Raw genomic sequence first — 21,142 nt, 5'->3', positions numbered from 1 at the left:
TTTAAAAAATAGATCGGGCCTTGGGTAAGATTGTTTTTAACTGAGCTCGGCCCAGCCCAAATTTGTTTGTCAAGTTGCACTTATTTTATTATTATTAAAGTATACATATTTTTTAATTTATTTTTAATTTGTTGGGAAATATTTATTTTAATGTTTTTAGTATTTTTGATATATTATATTTTTTAAAAATTATATAAAAATAATATAAAAAATAAATACGGGCAGGCCGAGCCCGAGTTTTAGTATTTTTATTCGGACTGGGCTTGAGCAAAATTTTAGACCCAGTTTTCAGGCAAGACTTGGGCCTAAAAAACGGGCCTAAAATTTTTTATTGGACTTGAACCAAACTCGACTCAAACCATGAACACCTCTAGTTCAGATAAAGTTATGAATAAACTCACATTATTAGTTGTTGGAGCTAACATCAAATCATGGATTTCGTCAATAAATAAGAGAGATTAAAGTGTTGTCACTCCATCCCTTTATGATGTTGTCCTGCGTTTGACTCCGTGAAAAATTAGAAAAACAACAAATAAAATGACCCAAATTTTTTTAAAAAATACCCAATTCAGTTACTCAAAAGTAAAAACTATTCACTCCGTTAATTTAACCTAAAAGACAAAACAATATAGTTGAAGATTATTTAGTTTAATAAAATATAAAAAACATCAAAAAAATATTTTTGTTCTAATTTATAATTTACACATTGTGAGTTGGCATGTAAAGAATATAATAAATTAAGGTAATATATAAATATTAAGGGCTAAGTTTTTAATAATTAAGGCTAGATTAACACAATTTGTAAACGTTGAGGGCTAAATTTATTTTTATGCCGAATTTAAAAGTTTCCATGCTATCTTCACATTGACTATTTAATGATTGGTGGTAAAAAAAATATAAATAATTAAGTGACGATTTTATAAATTTTAATAGTCAAGTATTTAAAAAGAATTTACTAATAGTTAGATCACTATAGATGTAATATACTCAAGAGGTTATTAACTTTCATACTAAATACAAGGAACAAAATACGATTAGGATTTTAATATCTAATATGTGTAAAGGACCAATAGTCCTTTTAAATTTTATCCAAAATTAAAAAAATAGATTCCATCCTTTCAAATTAAAATCCGATCAAATTCGATATGATAATAAAAGTTAATAATCTAAATTTGTCCAATTTAAAATTCAATATTGTTAACTTAAATAATCAAATCGAAATTGTCAAAAGGAATTTGTTGGCTTTTAAAAATTTTGTGGATGCTAGAGAATGATATAAAAATTTGACACAAAAATTTAGAATGGTTCAGTCCCAATTGCCTATTTTACTACCTTAGATTTCCATAACTAAGGATTTTCTCAAATTCACTAATTTGATAACTTTTGAGGATAAGGTTTAACTTTACAAACTCCCTTAAGGTTTCTACTCAAACGTTAAGACACAAACTTTCTCAAAGAGATGCAAAAAAGTAAATAAATAAATAATTCTTACAAGATCAAAGTGTTTGTAAATTAAGCTCACTTACAAAAAGAAACACTTGAGCTAATAGAATAGCAATGAAACTCACAAGTTAATGAAAGAAAAATATGGAAATATTTGGCACAAAGGTTGTTTGATTGATCTTTTTGCTTGAATATTCCTTTTTGTTATTATAAGGCTTTAGGAAGCAGATATTTATACCCTCTAATTCATTTCCAGTTATAGAACCGTTAGGGATGAAAATACTAAATCATTAAATTTACTTGCAACAAAAAGTATCAATATTTTTTCTACAAGTATTAATACTAGCAGCATTTAATGTCTGATTTAGTGATCGTTAAAGTTAGTTTTCAACGATACCAAAGACCGTTTATCAATATCTGGTAAAAGGGTATCGATATTTTTGAGTGAATATCGATATTTTTTGTAAATGTTTGAAAAATCATCAAGTCAGAATGCAAAAGTGGTATCGATATAAAAAGATGGTATCAATAAAATTCAATAGGTATCAATATATTTTGAAAAGTATCGATACTTTCTGCATTTGTTCAATTTTTGTTTCAAAACAGTAAGCAACTTTGGTATCGATAAAAATTGTATGGATATGAATACTTTTTGGAAAATATTGGTTCTTCTTGTAGGGAGTAGTTTTTTAATCAATTTAAAATTGTTTCAATTGATTTCAAGAGTTTAAAACGGTTTTTGAACTTTGTCCAAAATTTTCTAAGTATTCAAAACATTTCCTGAGATGTTTGGAAGTCTTGAAATGATTTTTATGTTTTGAACTTAATAATTTCTTTGTTCAAAAATAAATTTTATCAAAAAATATTTTTGTTTGTTATATCAAAACAATTTATCAAATAAAGTTAGTTTAACAAATATTAAACTAATAAAAAAATTACTTAAATAAGTAACTTAAAGTGAGTTAAATTTAAATTAAATATATATTAGATGGGTAGTTATGAATCCAAAAAAAAATAATTTTTACTGAATATAACATAAAATATATTTAAAAAATTAATAAAAATATCACTAAAAACAAAATTATTAATTATTTTAACTTATAGGTTATACATTATATAATAATTTTTTTATTGTCAATAAAATATGCAATTATGACCCATATAATGTGATGTGGAATAAAATACAATAAAGACTTAGTTGTGATATGGAATAAAATACAATAAAGACTTAATTATGCATTATCACTTTATTTGCAAGTAAAAGTAACAAGTGAAGAAGAGATATGATCTGTAATGTTCTATACCCGATTTGATTTATCGAACTCAGATACAGGATGTCACAATACAAAATGCTTAGCAAAAATTTTACAATGATAAAAACCATACTAAAAATACTTCTTATTTATTTGTATTCTTTCTAAGTCAAAATATTATAAAAGAGACGTTCATTAAATACAACAGATTCTCGAAAGTAGCTTAATACATTATAATTTAAAACCTTGTTAAAACCCACTTAATAATGGAGTAGAGTACTATTTGCTATATATCCAAAAATGCTCCTTTGTATGCATAATATCGCTCTTCGAACTACCACCTTAGTGCATTCCTGGCTTGGTTCCTATTGGCGCACTGGTTCAATTCCAAAAACCTGCATAACAAATGGACACCTGTAAGTTCAATGGAACTTAGTGAGTTTCAGCCAATTTTACCTTTAAACGACGTTGTTGAATTCTTTGACTCGAGGATTTTTTGCTTTCTTTCAAAACTTGGCGGATACTTTTCTAATTCTTGGCGGATCATTATACACCAACCTCTACACTTGCCTCCCTTATACACATTTCTTCGATTGGTAGATCACAGACTTCACACCTCATTGCAGGTCTTCCTCATAATCTCTTTGAAGATAGAAATTGGATACACTTCTTAGAATGATATACATACAAATTCTTAGATTGGCTTTGGCCAATATCAGAAGGCCAGTCACCATGTGTCATCAAGTCGATCAAGACAATGAACTTATTACAATGAATGCAATATTTTAAAACATCCATTAGAATCTTAGATGACATCGATATAGCATGAGAATTCTTAGGTTTGGCAGACACTTACTTTACCCATAATTCCGGATATGCCAAGCTCCATGGCCTGAAGGGTTACTACGGCGGATTTGTCAGTTGGACACATTGTTGAGAACTTTTTCAGAAAATTCCGCAAAGGCATACCCAAATCTAGTCATAAGGGTAGACTAATAACTCGTCACTTAGGCATTACATAATTCATTTTACAGGCTTTCCAAATGACCTCACTACTAAGGTTTTCCAAATAATACGCCACATAAGCTTTTCAGATAACTCGCCACAAAGGTTTCCCAAATAACCTCTCCACTAAGGCTTTCCAAATAATACGCCACATAGGCTATTTAGGTAACTTGCTACAAAGGCTTTACAAATAACTTGTCATAAAGTCTTGGTTTGGTTTGCCATCAAAGCACCATACCAAATCTCGTGTTTGGCGATATGAATTTGCCTAAACTCGGTATCGCATGAGTTTTACTCATAATCGTCCCTAGGACACGTAGAGACCCTAGTAAACAAAAGGAGCTCATCTGCCATTTCTAGAATGTGTCATGGCCATGGTCTTTCTATATAACTATCACATTGGCCTTTTTTGGTGTTTACTGTCCCAGTGGACCTCGTGTTTACGGTCTCGACGGACTATATTTTGCCATACTAGCCTTCGTATTTACTATCCCAATAGACGTCATCAAAGTACCACCGTGGGGTCCATTATCATATCACATATTATCCCAACACTCCATCCGACCCCCCTTATCGCCAACCATACTTTGTCATGCATCAGTCAGTTAACATAATTTACACATTTACATAGATTTCACTCATACCTATTGGGAAATATGCCCTTATTGTAGTAAACATGTAATTATTTTCTATAAATTTGAACAATGAATAGATAAATTTCACATTTCATTGTTATGTCTTTTATATTTCTGTCTTTCATGTTTTGCATGCATAGCAAAATTGTGACAAGAAAATATTAGCTCATTGATTGTCTAAGTTCAAACTAATGATAAGTGACACTGTAGGAATGTTTACACTGGGAGAAAGACAACATACTTCAGTAGATAATCTAAAGGAGTATGTAATCTCGTAAAAGAATCAAAGTGAGCATTTGATTCAAATGTTGAGAAGGATTATTATGTTGTTTATAATTCCAATTAAGGAGATGGCTAGTCTTGGCTATCGGAGCAGTTGGCTCTACGGGCAAAGACATAGATGTATTCATTGGCAGAATGATACACTAGACTGGACCCAAGATGAATTAATTTTGAATCCGTTTGTGAATTAATTCACTTGTGACATTCATGGTGTAATTTACCTAACTCTTGAGTTAGTCACTAACCATGCGTATATAACTCATGCACTTCAATCATGGTACTTCTTGTGAACTGACTCTATGATTAAATAATTGTAAATTATCGAAATGATGCTTCTGGACATAATTGCAATTATTAGAGCCTAATTGTACATGCCCGATTGGTCCCTCCGCTAGCTTAACAAAAGCTTGATCAGACTGCATTTGAATCAGAAGAAAATTCTACAACTTTGGGAATAATTTAATTTAGTCAATTTATTCGACGTGGAATTAAATTGGGTGGTCGTAAGAATTATTCAACTAGAAAATTTGATAAAAGAAAAAAAATTAATTTGAAAAATCTAAGTGATTTTTGGAAAAGTTAATTTTGATAAAGTAAAATTAAATAAATCAAAATAATTAAAATTAATATGATATTTTTGGAAATTAATTTTCAAGCCAAACAATTGGCCTAATGGGTAATTGAATTTGAAAATTGGATCTGAGATTATAAATTGGGCACAAGAGCCCAAAACTGAGACCAATACCCAAAAACCAGTTAAACCAAGTCTGGCATGTGAAATCGGGCCGACGGTCTAGCCAGTGGTTAGACCGGACCGATCAAGCCGTCACTGGCTAAAACAAAACTGATGGAAACCAAACCAGCTCGAGGTGCTGGCGGCATTCCTGTAACACCCCTAACTCGTATCCGTCACCGAAATAAGGTTACGAGGTATTGCCGAACTTATACATTGGCATTTGTACAAAACCGAGTCATAACTTTGCATTTCAAATCAAAACTTTTCTAATTTCACCATAAAGTCCCTAATGTGGGCCTACGTGGCCCAATACATACTTTAGAAGTGATTTGGAACTAAATCGGTAACTTTGGAAAACTTTAAAAAAATTTCTTGATGTTAAGGGCACATGCCCGTGTGGTCAGCCCGTGGGCAATTCTGACTTACAATTCTTAAGCATCAAAAGGGGCACATGGCCTGGGCACACGCCTATGTGGTTAGGCCGTGTAGTAAACTGATTTTTCACTATTTTAAAGCCATTTTCACACAATTTTAACACACGACCATGCTTGAAACCTGTGTCCTTCACACGACCAAGACACACGGCTGTGCCTTTTGCTTGTGTACTATCCTGACTTCACATTTAAGGATGCAAGGGACACACAGCCATATCACACGCCCATGGGCTTACCGTGTGTCACACACGGCCTAGAACAAGCTAGTGCGTCTAACCATGTGGACGAAAATAGGCTATTTTAGGCCACTTTTCTCACCCTTTTCATCCATTACCTGCACTTAAACACAATTATACACAAATTACAACCAACCAAACAACCAATTTATGCCCATAATATGCATTTTATATTAACACTCTACTACTTAACCATTAAACTAAGTTTCATACACATATGTCATCCCTTTTACATACTTTAACCATCTATAACTTTATCCAACCAAATACTTATACATGTCATATAAATCAAAAGATAATAACCCAAAAACTACCGGAAAACGTCTGGATAGTGTGATTCTTGGTGATGATCCGATCCTTCGACTCCATGTTAATCTACAAGACATGACAATCACATTCAAGTAAGCTTGTGAAAGCTTAATAAGTTCATAGGCTTAGAACGTAAACTTACCAAATATGGTAAAGCATTCGTATATTATACAATTCACTAATTTCTCCTGTCATTCACAAACCAAGTCAATTTCACTTAGTATTATTCACATCTAAACTTCATTCTTTTGGGCCCCTTTATCGTTTACCATCTCTTTTCAAATTAAGAAACTATACGGAATTGAATACTTCGTCTTCACTTTGCCATAGTAAAACTATGGTCTTGCACATGATCATGTTTCATTTTCCGAAGCCATGGCCCAACCATGGTCTTACATGAATCATATATCATACCGATGCCATATCCTGGATATGGTCTTACACGGGAGGACTTATCACTTTTCTCCGATGTCATAGCCCAACTATGGTCTTATACAGATCACTTGTGTCACTTTAATCCAAAGCCATAGCCCAGCTATGGTCTTATACGGAAATCAGTTATCACTTGTTTTTCGATGCCATAGCCTAGCTATGGTCTTATACGGATATCGCTTATCACTTGTTGCCATGGTCCAACCATGGTCTTTTTCCGTCAATTCATCGTTTGTCACTGGACAGAAGTACTCAATCCTATGTTTCATTCAATTTGATTATTTCTTCAATTTTATATTTTTACATTGTTCATGGTTTTATCATAATCATATAGTATAACTCATTATAAAATTCATAAGAATAACAATGGTCACTAAAATTTAGCCACATGAACTTACCTGGGCTAATTCGCAATAGTTGTAGAAGTTCGAGAAAATTATTTAACTATTTTCTCTTTTCCACGAATCACTTCAATTTCTTGATCTGTAATTGCAAAATCATTCGTTAATTAGCATTCATTTAAATTTTATTTTATCTCACAATTTATACCCTTTAATTCTTGAAATTATACTTTTACCCCAAATTTTACAATTTTCGCAATTTGGTCCCTGACCAATTAACTTATCAATAGAACCTTTTCTTCTCAATTAACACTTTCTTTAGACATTTTAAATTACTTCATGACCATTGAAATTTAGAATTTCCACATAAATCCCTAATTTCAAGCTCTTTTACAATTAGGTCAATATTCACTTTCTATATAATTCTTTCAACAAAATCAACATATAAACAAATTAAAGCTTTAATTCCATGCTAAATCATCATAAAATTCCAGTACTTATTCATGGTAACTTTTAAAATCAACCATGAAATCAAAAACTAATGAATTAGATGATAGGACCTAGTTGTAAAAGTCCTGAAAACACAAAAAAATTCAAGAAATAATCAAGATTTGAACTTACTTGCAGTAAAAATATGAAAAACCAGCTCTAAGGTTTCTTCAATGGCTGTTTTTAGCTGAAGAGGGTGAAGAAAATTGAAGAAATCTCTAGATTTCCAATTACATCCCATTTTTAACCATTCAATTTTTACTTCTTTTCCAATTTTACCCATTGTTCACACCTAATTTCAATATTTCTTGCACACACATGGCGTCCAGCCCAATAATAGGTGTTTAATTGCCTATTTAGTCTTCCTTTAATTATTACTAGAGCTATTTAATCACATTTTACAATTTTTACACTTAATTCAATTTAGTCCTTTTTACCCAATTGACTACCGAAACCTTAAAATTTCTTGAAGAAACTTTAATACTAACTTAATAACACTCCATAAATATCAATAAAAATATTTATGGCTCGGTTTAATATTCCGAGGTCTTGATACCTCGTTTTCACTTCTAAATTATTTAGTATTTATTATAAAATATTATTCACTATTTCAATCATTTTCCTAACTTCACATCTAACTTATTTTCATTAAATTAATAATATTTTTTACTCATTTCTTAGATTTAGTGATCTCGTATTACTGTTCCGACACCACTGGAATTTGGGCCGTTACAATTCCAATGGTTACCAAATGATCGGCGGCTACTGTTCTGCAGTGGGAAGAATTACACTCCTACTGGGATTATACAAGAGAATTTGATTTCAGATTAACTATTCTAAAAGTAATATTTTTTAATAGATTTAATATTAAATTAAATTTAATACTTATTTTATTAGTTTTTTTTATTAATTTAATATTAAAGTGATTAAGTTTAATCATAGTTGAACTCTCTAAACTCTCTCTATATAAAGAGAGTATTGGGTCATTATTTACACACACTTAAAAAGTTGTAAAGAGAAAATTCCTTGAAGAAATTATTTTAGAAAATTTATAGAGATATTTTTCTTATTTACAACTTGGCCCAAAAGTTTAGAGAATTTACGAAAATACCCAACTTGTAACCTTTGTGAAAAATTTTCTGATTCGAAGCGAGCCTACACTCAACAGATTTGAGCTTGATGATAGTAGAGAAGACTACTTATTTGAAGCATTCATCCTAGACAAATAAAAAAGGTAAAATTTTGATTAAGTATTTATTACTTTAGATATCACACCAAGTTCTTGTTTTGGGAAATAAATTTTAAAACTCTAGTTTTTCCATAAATTTATTTTTCGTCGCATTTTCAAAACCCAATTTTCCAACAATACCCTTAACAGAATCTTATATCCCAACACATAATTTTCTATGCATGCTTACCACACATCATCATATCAATACGTACATACAGATGCTTCATAATAACACACAAACATACATGTGCACTGCAACTCCTCAAGAAGATGACGTGTAGGAGACGGGTCTAGGGATTCACTAGAGACCTACTTTTACCTTGGCCTGGAGCTTCTGTTTCAATTGTCCTTCCTAATTCAGTAGCTGCAATTGCTTAAAAGATTATGAAATTTCCATTAGAATCTCATTTATAGATAGTTTACTAATGTTTCAACTACATACGACCCCCATACAGGGCTTTCCATTCACACCCTACTGTTCTTACACCTTTTAACATCCTTACTCTTCAACAATCAACAATTATAACATACAGGGCTATAAGACTTACTAGGAAGTTGAATCATCCACTGATTAAATAAGGTCTTAACTCTATTTTAACGAAGAAGAAGAGAACATTTAGGTTAGAAAGAAGAACCTAAACATTGAGTAGAAAGAAAAACCATTTGGAATGTCCCCCTCCCTTTAATAAATATATATACCCTTGGTCCCCTTGATTTTCCCTACCAAATCTAAGTGTAGGTAAAAGAAAATTTGGCAAAGATCTACTTTACTGTTGATCAATCATAAGGAGGGTCAAATAAATCAAATTGACTCCCAACTAATCCCATTACAAAAACCAACTTGAACAGTGCTTATGCAAACCAAGCATACTATATTTTGGAGCGTATGGCATGATCTTAAAGACAATTATGTCTCCTACAACTTTCTCATACACTTGGTAAGCTCTTTGTGCACATCTAAAACTCTAGGACATGCTCTTCCCTAGGCTTACTTTTTCTTGGGTGTATTCTTTCTTCACTTGAAGATGCCCTATAAATAAATCCTTAGATACCGCTAATGGGCGGATACTTTAACGCTAGTATGCGTCGATACTCTAACTCACCAGCAAGTCAGCAAGGTGGCAGATTATACTACCATAGTGCCAAAACAATTTACATACATACTTTACTCACCTTTTTGGATCTGTCATTTTTAGGGTGTGACATGATCAAAATACAAGTCTACAAAGATTTAACTAAATGTTATCAATAATAATAAAAAATGGATCTTTTGTCAACTCATTTAGTTAAAAGGTAAACAGAACACACTTCATAAAAAAATCGATCTTAAAAGTAGAAAGTGTGTTCTATTTACCTTTTTGTTTGATCAAGATTGTTTGTTCTTCTTGTTTTGTCAACTTATTGGATCTTTTGCTTAGCCAATTCAACTTCTTTTGCCTCGGCATAACATTGGTCTTTTCATGAATAATTTTTTCAACCAATCTGTTAAAAAAATTACAAGTTTAAAGATGAATATACTACACTTAGGGCACCAAATCCAACAAATACTACCTCGCACAACATCTAAGTTTAGCATGGTGTAATCCTTCAATGTGAGATGTGTCATTTGTCTCGAGCAGAATAGAGGATTGGGCTCTTTTAAGCGTTGAACTCACAAGAGTGGGTCCTCAAAAATTGGACTATGTTTCGATGGATCGATTTATGGCCGATCCTCTTTTAGAAATAATCCTCGTTTAACGTTGTTTAGCGTCCTCTCTAGCTTGGGATTAAATAAGACCAGCTTGTTGTTGCTCTGATTCATACACTTTGTAATTTTAGCCACAAGAAACTCAAACAATTAAAACAAAGAAATAAACAATAATATAACAAAAAAGAATAATGCAGTGCACAAAAGAAAGTAAAGCGTTATCTATAAATCTAGCTTTCACTAATTATCTCCCTAACAAAGCATATAGAAATCAACACAATTCAACTTATCACACACATTAAAATCTCCTTGACAATGGCACCAACAACTTGACTGCGTGCCACACGTATGTATACCGAGCAGAGAAAATTGAAAATAAATAAACGTGAAGTGTGGTACTCTGCGAATGTGACAGGTCATTTGTAATACTTATAAGTGTACAATGAAACACTTAGGACATGCAAATAAGGGAGCTTAGTTGTTGCGAGTAGTAAATTAGCTTGAAGATATGAATCGACAATTATGATATTGTAACCGTGACTTGGTCGTTAATGAAAGACATTATTGAGATTTTTTGAATAAACATAATGATTCGAGGAAGATGAGAAATTGAAATTGCCTTAATATTTCGAACAACTGTCAATCAAGCGGAAGGTTAGTACTCAAAGTTACTAAAGGTGATTGAAAGGTAGTTGTTTGGAGTGATGATCTAGGTTCAAGATTTTGAGTATTTGTGATGGTTAGACTAGTTTGATTGGTGAGAGAATCCTTGACTTTTGTTAAAAGGAATTCCTATAGACAATAGTAATTATTGAGGTCAATTTTTGAGGAAAATGATTTGGGTGATGAATTTGGTGCTTTAAGTTATTTGTAAGATAGAAAAACAAATTAGAAGGTATCAGGGTTGATCTTCCAAGACACCTTCTGATGCTTAAGCCCGTAAACTTTGAAGAAAATAATTCTAAAAAGTGCATAATTTGAAGTGTTTTATACTTTGTCAATGTTGTCGTGTAAGTTATTTATAAATTTGTGATGCCTACTGAGGCATAATAACATTATGAACTTTACGTTTCATCCTTTATTAATTTGTTTTAGGACTAATGTAATTTTTGGCCCCCAAATTTGACAATGATGTCTACTTTGATACACATATTTTTCTGGTGTTATTTTAAGATTATGTCAATTAAGAAAGGCATAAGTACCTAGATTATGTTTAAAAAAAAAAGAAAGTTAAAAGAACATAAAAGAAAAAAATTAAATTGCTCAAAAAAATATGGAGACAAATTCTAGAATTTAACCTAAATTTTTTTTTGAAATGATGATTTTACGTGCCATGTCAGCTTACTGTTACACCGTTAACAACAATTAACGGTTCAGTGACTAAAATGTTATAACACGATAACGTAAGTGACTAAAACATAACGTTTCAGACATAAGTGACTAAAATGTAACCTGAAACAAAACAAAAAGACTATTTTTATAATTTATCAAAAAAATACATATATGAGGTTTAAGTGTTAACGATGGCAACAAAGTTAGATGAGGCAAATATTATTAAATCTATCACTACTACCCTTTCATGAATATACAATACATCCATCCTCGCCTCATTTCATTTCAATTTATTTATTTTTACTTTATCTTTAATATTTTTAATTTTTTAAAAGTTAAATAAATATTTAAACATAATTCTTAAAAAATATTTAAATATAAAATATATGAATTTTTTTCATATTATATTATTACATTTTACGTAAAAATAAAATGATTATTTCATATAATAAAAGGAGTCGAGAATATCATCTGATGGCCTAATGATCAAAAGTGTTATCACTTTAGATGTGGCTTAGATTCGAGTTAGGTTATTAATTTTTGTTGTTCGAACTTTACTTTATTATTGTAATTAAAAAATAAGAAAAGTAAAAAGGAGTGGAGATAAGACAAGTAGCTATCCACTTTCCAAAATCCATCTGGCTGGGTTTTACCATCCTATTTAGTACTCAGCAACGTAAAATGTAAATCATCAAATCAGTATATTTATTTATTTATTTATTTATTTATATCTTACTCTTTTGCTAGTATAGCCGGGAAAGAAAGAAATCCAGTCCATCTTCCTTTTCAAACACAGAAAAAAGGGATTTGATTCTCCTATTCTGAAGAACCATGAATCCTCGAAGGTCAGTTCAATCTTTATTCTGCCATTTTTCTTAATGTAATCAATGCTTTGGTCGTCTAAAATTGCTTGCTTAGATCTGTTCCTGATTTATTCGCATCTGATCAGTTTTTTGTTTTTGAAATCCTTGTCTTATTTACCTTGCCCCATTCCATATGATTTTTCAATTACTCTGATATTCCGCAGGATTTATATCAAATTTTGCTTTGTATTTGAGAAAGGATCAGTTTCTTGTTTATGTTTATTAACTCTCAGGGCTTGTGATCGAAGCAGGTATTGCCATTATAGCTACATTCATAGATCATAATTTTCAATCATCCATCTTTCTAAAAGCTGGAATTTCCTATCTAATCATACAACTAGAACGAGACGACTGCACTTTGATTGTTAATTTTCGTTATGACCTTGGTTTATGGATTCTATCCTTCATATGAAGGAAATTATTCTGGCTGTCTAATTAGTATAAAAGTCCGCTTTGGATGCAGGGACATGCGTAACAGCAGAGTTGCACTCTTTGATGGCATCGAGGAAGGTGGCATAAGGGCCTCATCTTCTTACTCACATGAAATCGATGAACATGAAAATGAAAGAGCAATGGAAGGATTGCAAGATAGAGTCAATCTACTGAAGAGAGTAAGTCTGATCGTGGCTGCCGAATGGAGCCCGTCTATCTTATGCCATTATTAGTTCAATTGTTTCATTGTTTGTTTCTATTGATACCATATATAGGCACTTAACGAATTAGAGTTCTTTTAGCATTTTAGCCTTGTCTTGGGATGTTAGACTCCTTTTATTCATTGCGACAGAACGTTTCTTTTATATTCTTTAGTTCCTATTCCTTCCTGTTGTATCCTTGACAAAGCAAAGGAGGGGCTTGGGGGGGGGGGAGGTGATCCTGTAAGTCTATTTTTAAAGAACATTAAAGGTGATAAGCTCCTACAAGTATAGCAGTCTTCTGGAGAAATCTGTGTTTTATTTTGGGTGAAGGTTTTTTTCCCTATTATTCAAGTGTTAAGGATTTGTCATGGTTAGGGGTATATTTCAATCTTGAATCCTGATTCTGTGGCTTGTTAAATGACATGATGATATCTTACAAGGTAACGGAACTGATGACAGAAACTCAGAATATATACATTTATGTCCTGAAACTTCTGTTTTTTTCTGTAAACACGAATTTTATGCAAACATTTTCTGAAAAATGCCACTTCAATAGCTGTCAGGTGATATACATGAGGAGGTCGATAGCCACAATCGCATGCTGGATCGGATGGTAAGTATGCAGCAGCAGTAAAACTGTCGTTTTCTGAATATTATTGGTTTTGTCAGAGCTGATGTTAGTATATGGCACATGGTTTGCATGTAGGGAAATGATATGGATGCATCTAGGGGAATACTCTCAGGAACTATGGACAAGTTTAAGATGGTATGTAAACTAGATAACTTTTTCCCTTTGTGATTTTTGTGCAACTTCTTTTGCTTTCAGCTTTAATTTCTTACTGATATTTGAGCATGGATGTTGTCGATAACTAGTACATCAACTGTTTCATGCCATAACAATGAATTCAATCTGTCTCTCAGGTATTTGAGACCAAATCAAGCAGAAGAATGTTTACACTGGTGGCATCTTTTGTGGTTGTTTTCCTTATCATATACTATCTTACTAAGTAACTGGTCTACGGTGTTTTTGATACAGCTGAGAACTTTATGTGACAATTTGTAAGACCCTTTTTATATATGGTTACTGAAATGTGCTTCCGACATGTAAGATATTTTCGTATGTTTATATGAAGATTTCTTGGTATATCAAACACAGGCCTTGGTGGGCATGGACTATAGTTAGGAGCTAATGTCTCTTTAGCATCCTCCAACATAAATAATTTGCATATATCTTCTTCCTCTCCTGTCTATGGCCTAAGATCCGAATTTCCGGCTGTCTGTAACTGTCTTTTAAGTTCCAAACTCTGACTTGGATCTGGGCTAATGATTGGCGACTAAAAGTTCACCAAGGTTGACATTTTTTTAAGTTATACAACATGGTTTTTCAAGAGTTTAACTATTGGAAGAAGCAGCGAAATTGCAACAAAGAAGTGCATTACAGGACTGCATATATATGCTGGAAGGTTGTGCTTTGGGCTATTATATTATATACGAAATACTAGATTCCATTAAGTTAAGCAGCCACTTGTATTTATGATTAAACAGGATCTTCCTACAAATATAATGGACCTTCCCGGAAATTTCTATTTTCTAATTTTAGTCATGTATACTTTATCCATAGTTTTAGTCCCATATGTCTACTTGGGTTCCCAAATTTGATAGAGATGAACAAAACCAAATCTGGCTTAATGCTTTGATTGAGTCTGCTGCATGCACTAAGTTTGGATTGTTAGAATGTGTATGCTTAATTTGTTATTAAGTGATAATATGATATATATATATATAACTTTAACAAATTGATCCATTTTAAATGGAGTGAATTTTTTTTAAAAAGTAGATGCTGGGTGGGGTAGCTATTTTCTTTCGAATAATGGGTTTGGAATGGTTATGATAATCGCCTGCTCTGTTTCGACCCGTTTCTCCAAATAAAATTATTAATTTATCTTTGTAAATATGAATTATTAAAAGAGTAAAAATATAACAATTAACTATAGAAAAAATTCATATATTTTATGTTAATTTTTTTAAAGAATTATGTTTAAATATTTACTTGAACTAAAAAAGTAAAAATATTAAAGATAAATAATAAAAATTCAATTGAAATGGAGCAAGATGGGGTGGAAATGGATGCATCCAACATCCATAAAACAAGACAGATAATAGAACAGAATGTGCCAACTATAAAGTGTAGTAAATTTAACAATTTCCGTCCCTACTCTATTATCATTCCTATTCAGTGTTGAGCCATTGATATTCACCGTATCAAGACGAATCAGGTTAAAGTTTTTCTGAATTTTCTTTTATCATTGTCATGATACATGCATGTAAATGATATAGAAACGGAAATGACTTGCAGTTGTCAGCTAATGACGTTGTTCTATCACACAAAGCACTTCCAATTATATCACATCATATCATGCTGTTAGAAACTTCTTGTTCACTGCCCAAACAGACGCAGTCATCCGATAAATCACTGAAAGCGAAAATCTTGTTTCATAACCAAACAACTTAAGCGGACATTCTCATTGTATGTATTGATCGTAAGGTGACAAGAAATGGTGATTTTTGTTGGATACCAGCTTCACAATCTGACAAGCTTGTGACGGGAAAGCAGTGTCTGAAAGAATTTGTCTAGGAATATTTGTGATAAATGCCTTAGTTCACGCAACCAAAAAAGTCTTTACTTTTACAGTCCACTGGATTTGATTTACTAACCCCACTCAGAATTTTGATAACACTACCCATTTTATCACTTTCCAATCCTTTAAGGCTTTTTAAAGCAACTTTATATATACATGTAATTATACAGTAAAAGATTTTGAAAATGAAAAAGTATGTTTCCATCAGCTGGGTTTTTAATTCATTGAAGCCAGAAATAAACTTAATATATACATCCTAAGAACACCTAAATGCATGAACAAGGGATCACTATATATCAATTGCAACAGGATTTAGTGTAATTTACATTAAAGTTATAGTATTCAGTGAAGGACTTAATTGTATAGAATACTTGTTAGCCTCGGGTAAATATACCGGTTGATAACAAAAGATATAAATAATTTATGCTACGTTTGGTTATTAGTATAATAACAAAAGAAGCTTATTTAATATATGTGTTAAATGGTTACATTGCATTAGACTCACAAGCCATATTATACAACAAATATTTCAAGCACAACTATACAACTATGAAAAAGTAAATAATATGATATATTCATCAAATAACTCAAGTTTTAGATCAAGAAAACAATATTGTGAAAAAGAGAATCAAGAAGAAAAGAAAGATCTTATGATATATTCATCTTGCCTTCCCTTGCTCTTAGAAGTATATATTATTGGGGAAAAAAGAGGTCCTTACCGTACCTTGCCTTGCCTTGGTCTTTGATGTATGATTATCAATGTGGGTGAAGCAACTTTATGTACCTCATTCAACTTTTTTTCCCACATGAAGAACTATATCCTTTCCTATATCCCAGCTATTTAGTGCTTGATAAAGAATTAATATATGCAAACAACTGAAAATATATAGAGAAAGGGTTTTTAATTATATGTAAATGTAATAATAATACTATGGATGATGACCTAATCGAAGTTCCAAGTCTAATCCATCATCTTGTTGACTACTTCCATATGCCTTGTTGTTTTCATATACATGGGATGGACCCATTCCCAAGCTAAGACCAAAAGGATTCATATTCTGTGAATTGTGTACAAACAACTCATGATAACTGTGTGGGGGTCTAAAACCCCAACCTGAATCTGGGAAAAGAGCTTTATAACTTACAGGTAGCTGGTCAGGATCCATGGAGTGATAGGTTTGGATTGGTGGATAGGGATAGGAGCTTATTCTTGGGTTGTAATTGTCATGATCATCAACATCAACAAATTTATCTGAAACAATAGGAACTGAACTAGGCCTGCTGCCCTTGGCCCTATCTTTCCTATGGATATTCATGTGGCCTCCTAAAGCTTGTGCTGTGGTGAAGCCTCTCTTGCAAAACACACACTCGTAGGACCGACCAGTGCCCGTATCATCGTTGCTTTGCTCCGATCGATCAGTTTCTTCACTCGAGCTCTTCGAGTCTTCTAGCTGGCTGGATTCCATGGAAAGTGTTGACTTAGAGTCCCAAAATCTCATCAAGAAATTAGGGTGGGGTACTGGGGTTGCAGAGATTAAGAGAAAGAGAGGGTATTATATGGAGGAAAAATACATATAGTTAGACAAGAGACAAATAAAAGACATCGATAGGCCTTTGGGTAATAGTAATTGCAATTGTCTCAAGATGTTCTGGAAAGTCTTTGATGTTTCCTGGGAGAGCTTTTCTGTCAGCCGGCTATGGTGCTAAATCCATCTTTAGCAGACAATACTTCCATATTTTATCCTTTTTCTTTTCTATTATTTGTCGAAATTCTATCTTGTTACTTTCGTCTAAATTTTTCCCTAACCCAGTTTTCACTTTGTCACGTCTCTCTTTTCCTTTTTTTAATATATTTTTTTACTCTAATATGTATATTTAACTAAGCTATACTCCATATTCATTTTATGATTATTGATATCAACTCTTTCAGTGTTTGTGATTTATAGTTACCTCTCATATGAATGTCATTTCTAATTTTCGAATTTAAAATTTTCTCTTAAAACAATGTATCTTATCATTACATGTAACTCTGATTGATTATTCCTATATTTTATTTTTATATAAATAGATTTACCCTCTTCGAAATACATTTTTAATCCATAATTACATCTTATTGGGACTAAATTGAAATATTTTTTGAAACTTTTATTATTTTCTTTACTTATAAGATTGAATTAAAAATAATAATCATTCGACTCATGAAGATTAATCTCCATTTTATTTTACCAACTATACTATCATTACGAGTCAAATACGTTACTTGAATGGCATTGAATCCCATAAAATACACCTTTGATTAATTAAGCATGTATTATGTACATTTAATGCATGATCAGAGTTAAACACAATTTCCATTTGTTTTATTAATTACCAAAGAAAATTATGTTCCATAATTCCATCTAGTCCATGCCATGGTCATCAATTGTGGCCCTTTAACTTAAATCAAATGTTAATATTATATCATCGGATAAATTTGATATATCGTTTCAATTTATTAGTATTATTACAATATTAAATATAAATAAATAAAATTTTTAAATTTTTTAATTAAATTAATGATTATATTCTAGTTTTAAATGTAATTATTAATTAATGAATTTTTTGTAATTTTTATTGGGAGAGACCAATTTGTTTATTTTTAAATTTGATAGGGACTAAAAAATTATTTACATCAATTTATTATTCGAATTATTCGAGTTATTCGAATTGTAAAATTTAATTTAATTCGAACTCTAAACTTGAATTACTTACTCGAATAATTCGAATAACTCGAAATTTAATTTTTTTCAAATCAAATCGAGTTTTACTTACTTCTAATAAATGTATGTAAAACCAACGTATGCTTATGACAGTGGTGAGGAAATATGTAGGAACCTTCCTGCATTATATATATAAATTTCCCCCTCATATAAGTAAAATAATGTAGTTTTGTAGTTTACATTTGTCGTTAAGTATAAGCTTTTTGCACCATAATTAATGGGGAACACATCATCTATTTTGCCATCACAATCACCTTCATTTACGATCTTAATTAATGGGAGCACGAATTAGCAAACTACTCTGCTAATTATAAACCCAAAAATACAAAAAAATAAATGACGAATAATCTTAAATACAACGTTTGTGATTATCTTAAATTTCAATTTGCAGGCCGAGAATTTTAAATAGAAGAGTAGGTTATAAATGGTAAACAGGGCAGGTGTTTTGTTTGGAATTAAAATGGCGGCTACCACTATCAAATTTCAACCATTTTTATCATTTTTTAATCACTAAACAAATATGCATTTTGATGGAACCATATGTCCATATTACAACCATTTATAGAAAACAAAAGTGGTGAAAGCGTAAGAGAGAGGAAAAAGTGAAGCCTGCATTTTTTCTGTGCAAAATATCATAGTTATAAAGGTAATTATTTCATATACTTTCAAAATGGGTATATATATATATTATAAAACATTTGTTATACTTTAAATTTGTATATAGTATGATTGATTCTTAGTTTAATTTGTATGGATATTGTTGTTGAAATGCATTATTTTTCTATTTATGAATTGGAGAGAGGTTATGGATAGTTCTAGTTATTATGTCAAAAAGAGTATATACTATCCGAACTATAATAAAATTTTTTTGTTTATAGAAATTAAAATTTTCATTGAATTGTTAAATTAGAATTCTTATCATAAAGAATATTGGAGTTCTCATTTTATTAACACAATGTGCGAATGGGACTTGATATCCTTGATTAAGTGGAAATTTTTTTATTTTTGGACATTCTAAAAAATTAATTTAATTTAAGTTTTTTAGCTTTTAATTAAATAAAAAATTATATTTTTGACCCATTTTAAAAATTAATTATTATCGATTGAGTTTTTGCTCGATTGGCATGATCATTGTTATCAATGCAGGAGGATGTGGGTTCGAGTACGTTAAAACGCATTATCCTCCTATTTATGGGTTAAGAAGGGGCTATAGGTGGTCAAATGCATTGGGTAAAAAAGAATAGATATGATCAGAACCTATAATGAGATTGTTAAAAAAACCCAAAATTTCTATAATTTTTTCTTAAACTCCATCAATATAAAATTTTTAGCTTCATCTCTAATTTTAGTGGATGTTAACGAATAATAATATATTAATAATAATGATTTCTTTGGGGGAAATTGATAATTTGATTTGTTAAAAAGGAGAGGGTTTTAAGTATTTACATGTCTTGAATTTGACATAGTTTGCCAAGCAAATTCTAACCTACACAAAAAAATATGGCATATGAAGACAATGGTGAAAACCAGGACCACAATAACATAATGTTTTCCTACTAAATTCGACTCCGATAATGTATCATTTTCAATTATTATAATGCTATTAATCAATTACAATATAGAATTGTGTAAGACTCACGAAAATATTACAAAAAAAAAATCATGACGGTAAAACTTACATGATTCTATATTGAGATAGATAATTTCAGAGTTTAATGCTTCATTTTAACTATACAAGAACAAATCCACTCATTGTCAGGAACATCAATGTTAGATATAAACTAGAATACTTTATTTGGGAGAGGAGGGTGGGAGAAAAATAAATATTAGAGAAAGAAATTTGTGTAATCTGATATAAATATTATCATATCTTTGTAGTCAAAGTCAAATATAATTGTTGATAGAGAGAAAGCTGGTGGTTCATAGAAATGTAAGTTGTTGAGAGTTGTTGAGACAAAAGAAGTAAGAGGTATATAGAATGTAGATGGAAAGTTGAAGATGATCCCTTTTAAGGCCAAAGATAGGCATTTATAGGTGAGGGTGACCATCTCTCGACCTAAGTCTTCACAAGTCTTGTCATGGTTGGCCACTTAGGCAGCATAATATACTTTTAGATAAGCGGAGACGAGATTGACATGGACCAATCGAGACTCCATGTGTGTTCTATGTAATGAGGGACTTGACACGTACACCTTCCTTTTGTGAGGTGGCCAAGAAAAATACCGTGGATACATTCATGAGAACCGTAGTTGACAGGGTGATGCTATCGAAGAAATTTTTGGGAGCAATGACTCGAGTAGTGGCCACTACACTTGGCACAACATAGGTTTTATAACTTGCCTTATTTTTATACATATATGACCAAAAAATCTTGGTTATTTACTTGCATCTTTTTGAGAAT

General features: G+C 31.3%; 2 protein-coding genes across 3 annotated transcripts; one reads left to right on the top strand and one right to left on the bottom strand.

Annotated features, from left to right (window-relative positions):
- Positions 1-12,481: 12,481 nt before the first annotated feature.
- On the top strand, positions 12,482-14,494 carry LOC107955449 (bet1-like SNARE 1-1). 2 transcript variants are annotated; one of them, XM_041116776.1, is made up of 6 exons: positions 12,482-12,690; positions 12,873-12,959; positions 13,172-13,319; positions 13,900-13,956; positions 14,050-14,109; positions 14,265-14,494. In XM_041116776.1, exons 1-6 carry the CDS (start codon positions 12,677-12,679, stop codon positions 14,352-14,354), a joined length of 456 nt encoding a protein of 151 aa, XP_040972710.1. In that variant the 5' UTR covers positions 12,482-12,676; the 3' UTR covers positions 14,355-14,494. The 2 variants fall into 2 exon arrangements, with proteins under 2 accessions (XP_040972710.1, XP_040972711.1); XM_041116777.1 differs by lacking the exon at positions 12,873-12,959 and having other exon boundaries at positions 12,496-12,690.
- A 1,933-nt stretch (positions 14,495-16,427) lies between these two features.
- Positions 16,428-17,838, bottom strand: LOC107956355 (zinc finger protein KNUCKLES). The gene has a single exon (XM_016892049.2). It carries the CDS (start codon positions 17,479-17,481, stop codon positions 16,912-16,914), a length of 570 nt encoding a protein of 189 aa, XP_016747538.2. The 5' UTR covers positions 17,482-17,838; the 3' UTR covers positions 16,428-16,911.
- Between the last annotated feature and the right edge of the window lie 3,304 nt (positions 17,839-21,142).

The sequence above is a fragment of the Gossypium hirsutum genome, chromosome A07 (assembly GCF_007990345.1).
Source record: "Gossypium hirsutum isolate 1008001.06 chromosome A07, Gossypium_hirsutum_v2.1, whole genome shotgun sequence".
Taxonomy (NCBI): domain Eukaryota; kingdom Viridiplantae; phylum Streptophyta; class Magnoliopsida; order Malvales; family Malvaceae; genus Gossypium; species Gossypium hirsutum.
This window is presented reverse-complemented; position numbering and strand designations above follow the sequence as displayed.

Excerpts from the sequence above, each read along its gene's own strand:
- LOC107955449 (XM_041116776.1), top strand. Across the intron at positions 12,960-13,171 it reads AGGGCTTGTGATCGAAGCAG|GGACATGCGTAACAGCAGAG; the intron begins GTATTGCCATTA and ends CTTTGGATGCAG. Across the intron at positions 14,110-14,264 it reads CTATGGACAAGTTTAAGATG|GTATTTGAGACCAAATCAAG; the intron begins GTATGTAAACTA and ends TCTGTCTCTCAG.
- LOC107956355 (XM_016892049.2), bottom strand. The coding sequence starts at position 17,481 with ATGAGATTTTGGGACTCTAAGTCAACACTTTCCATGGAATCCAGCCAG.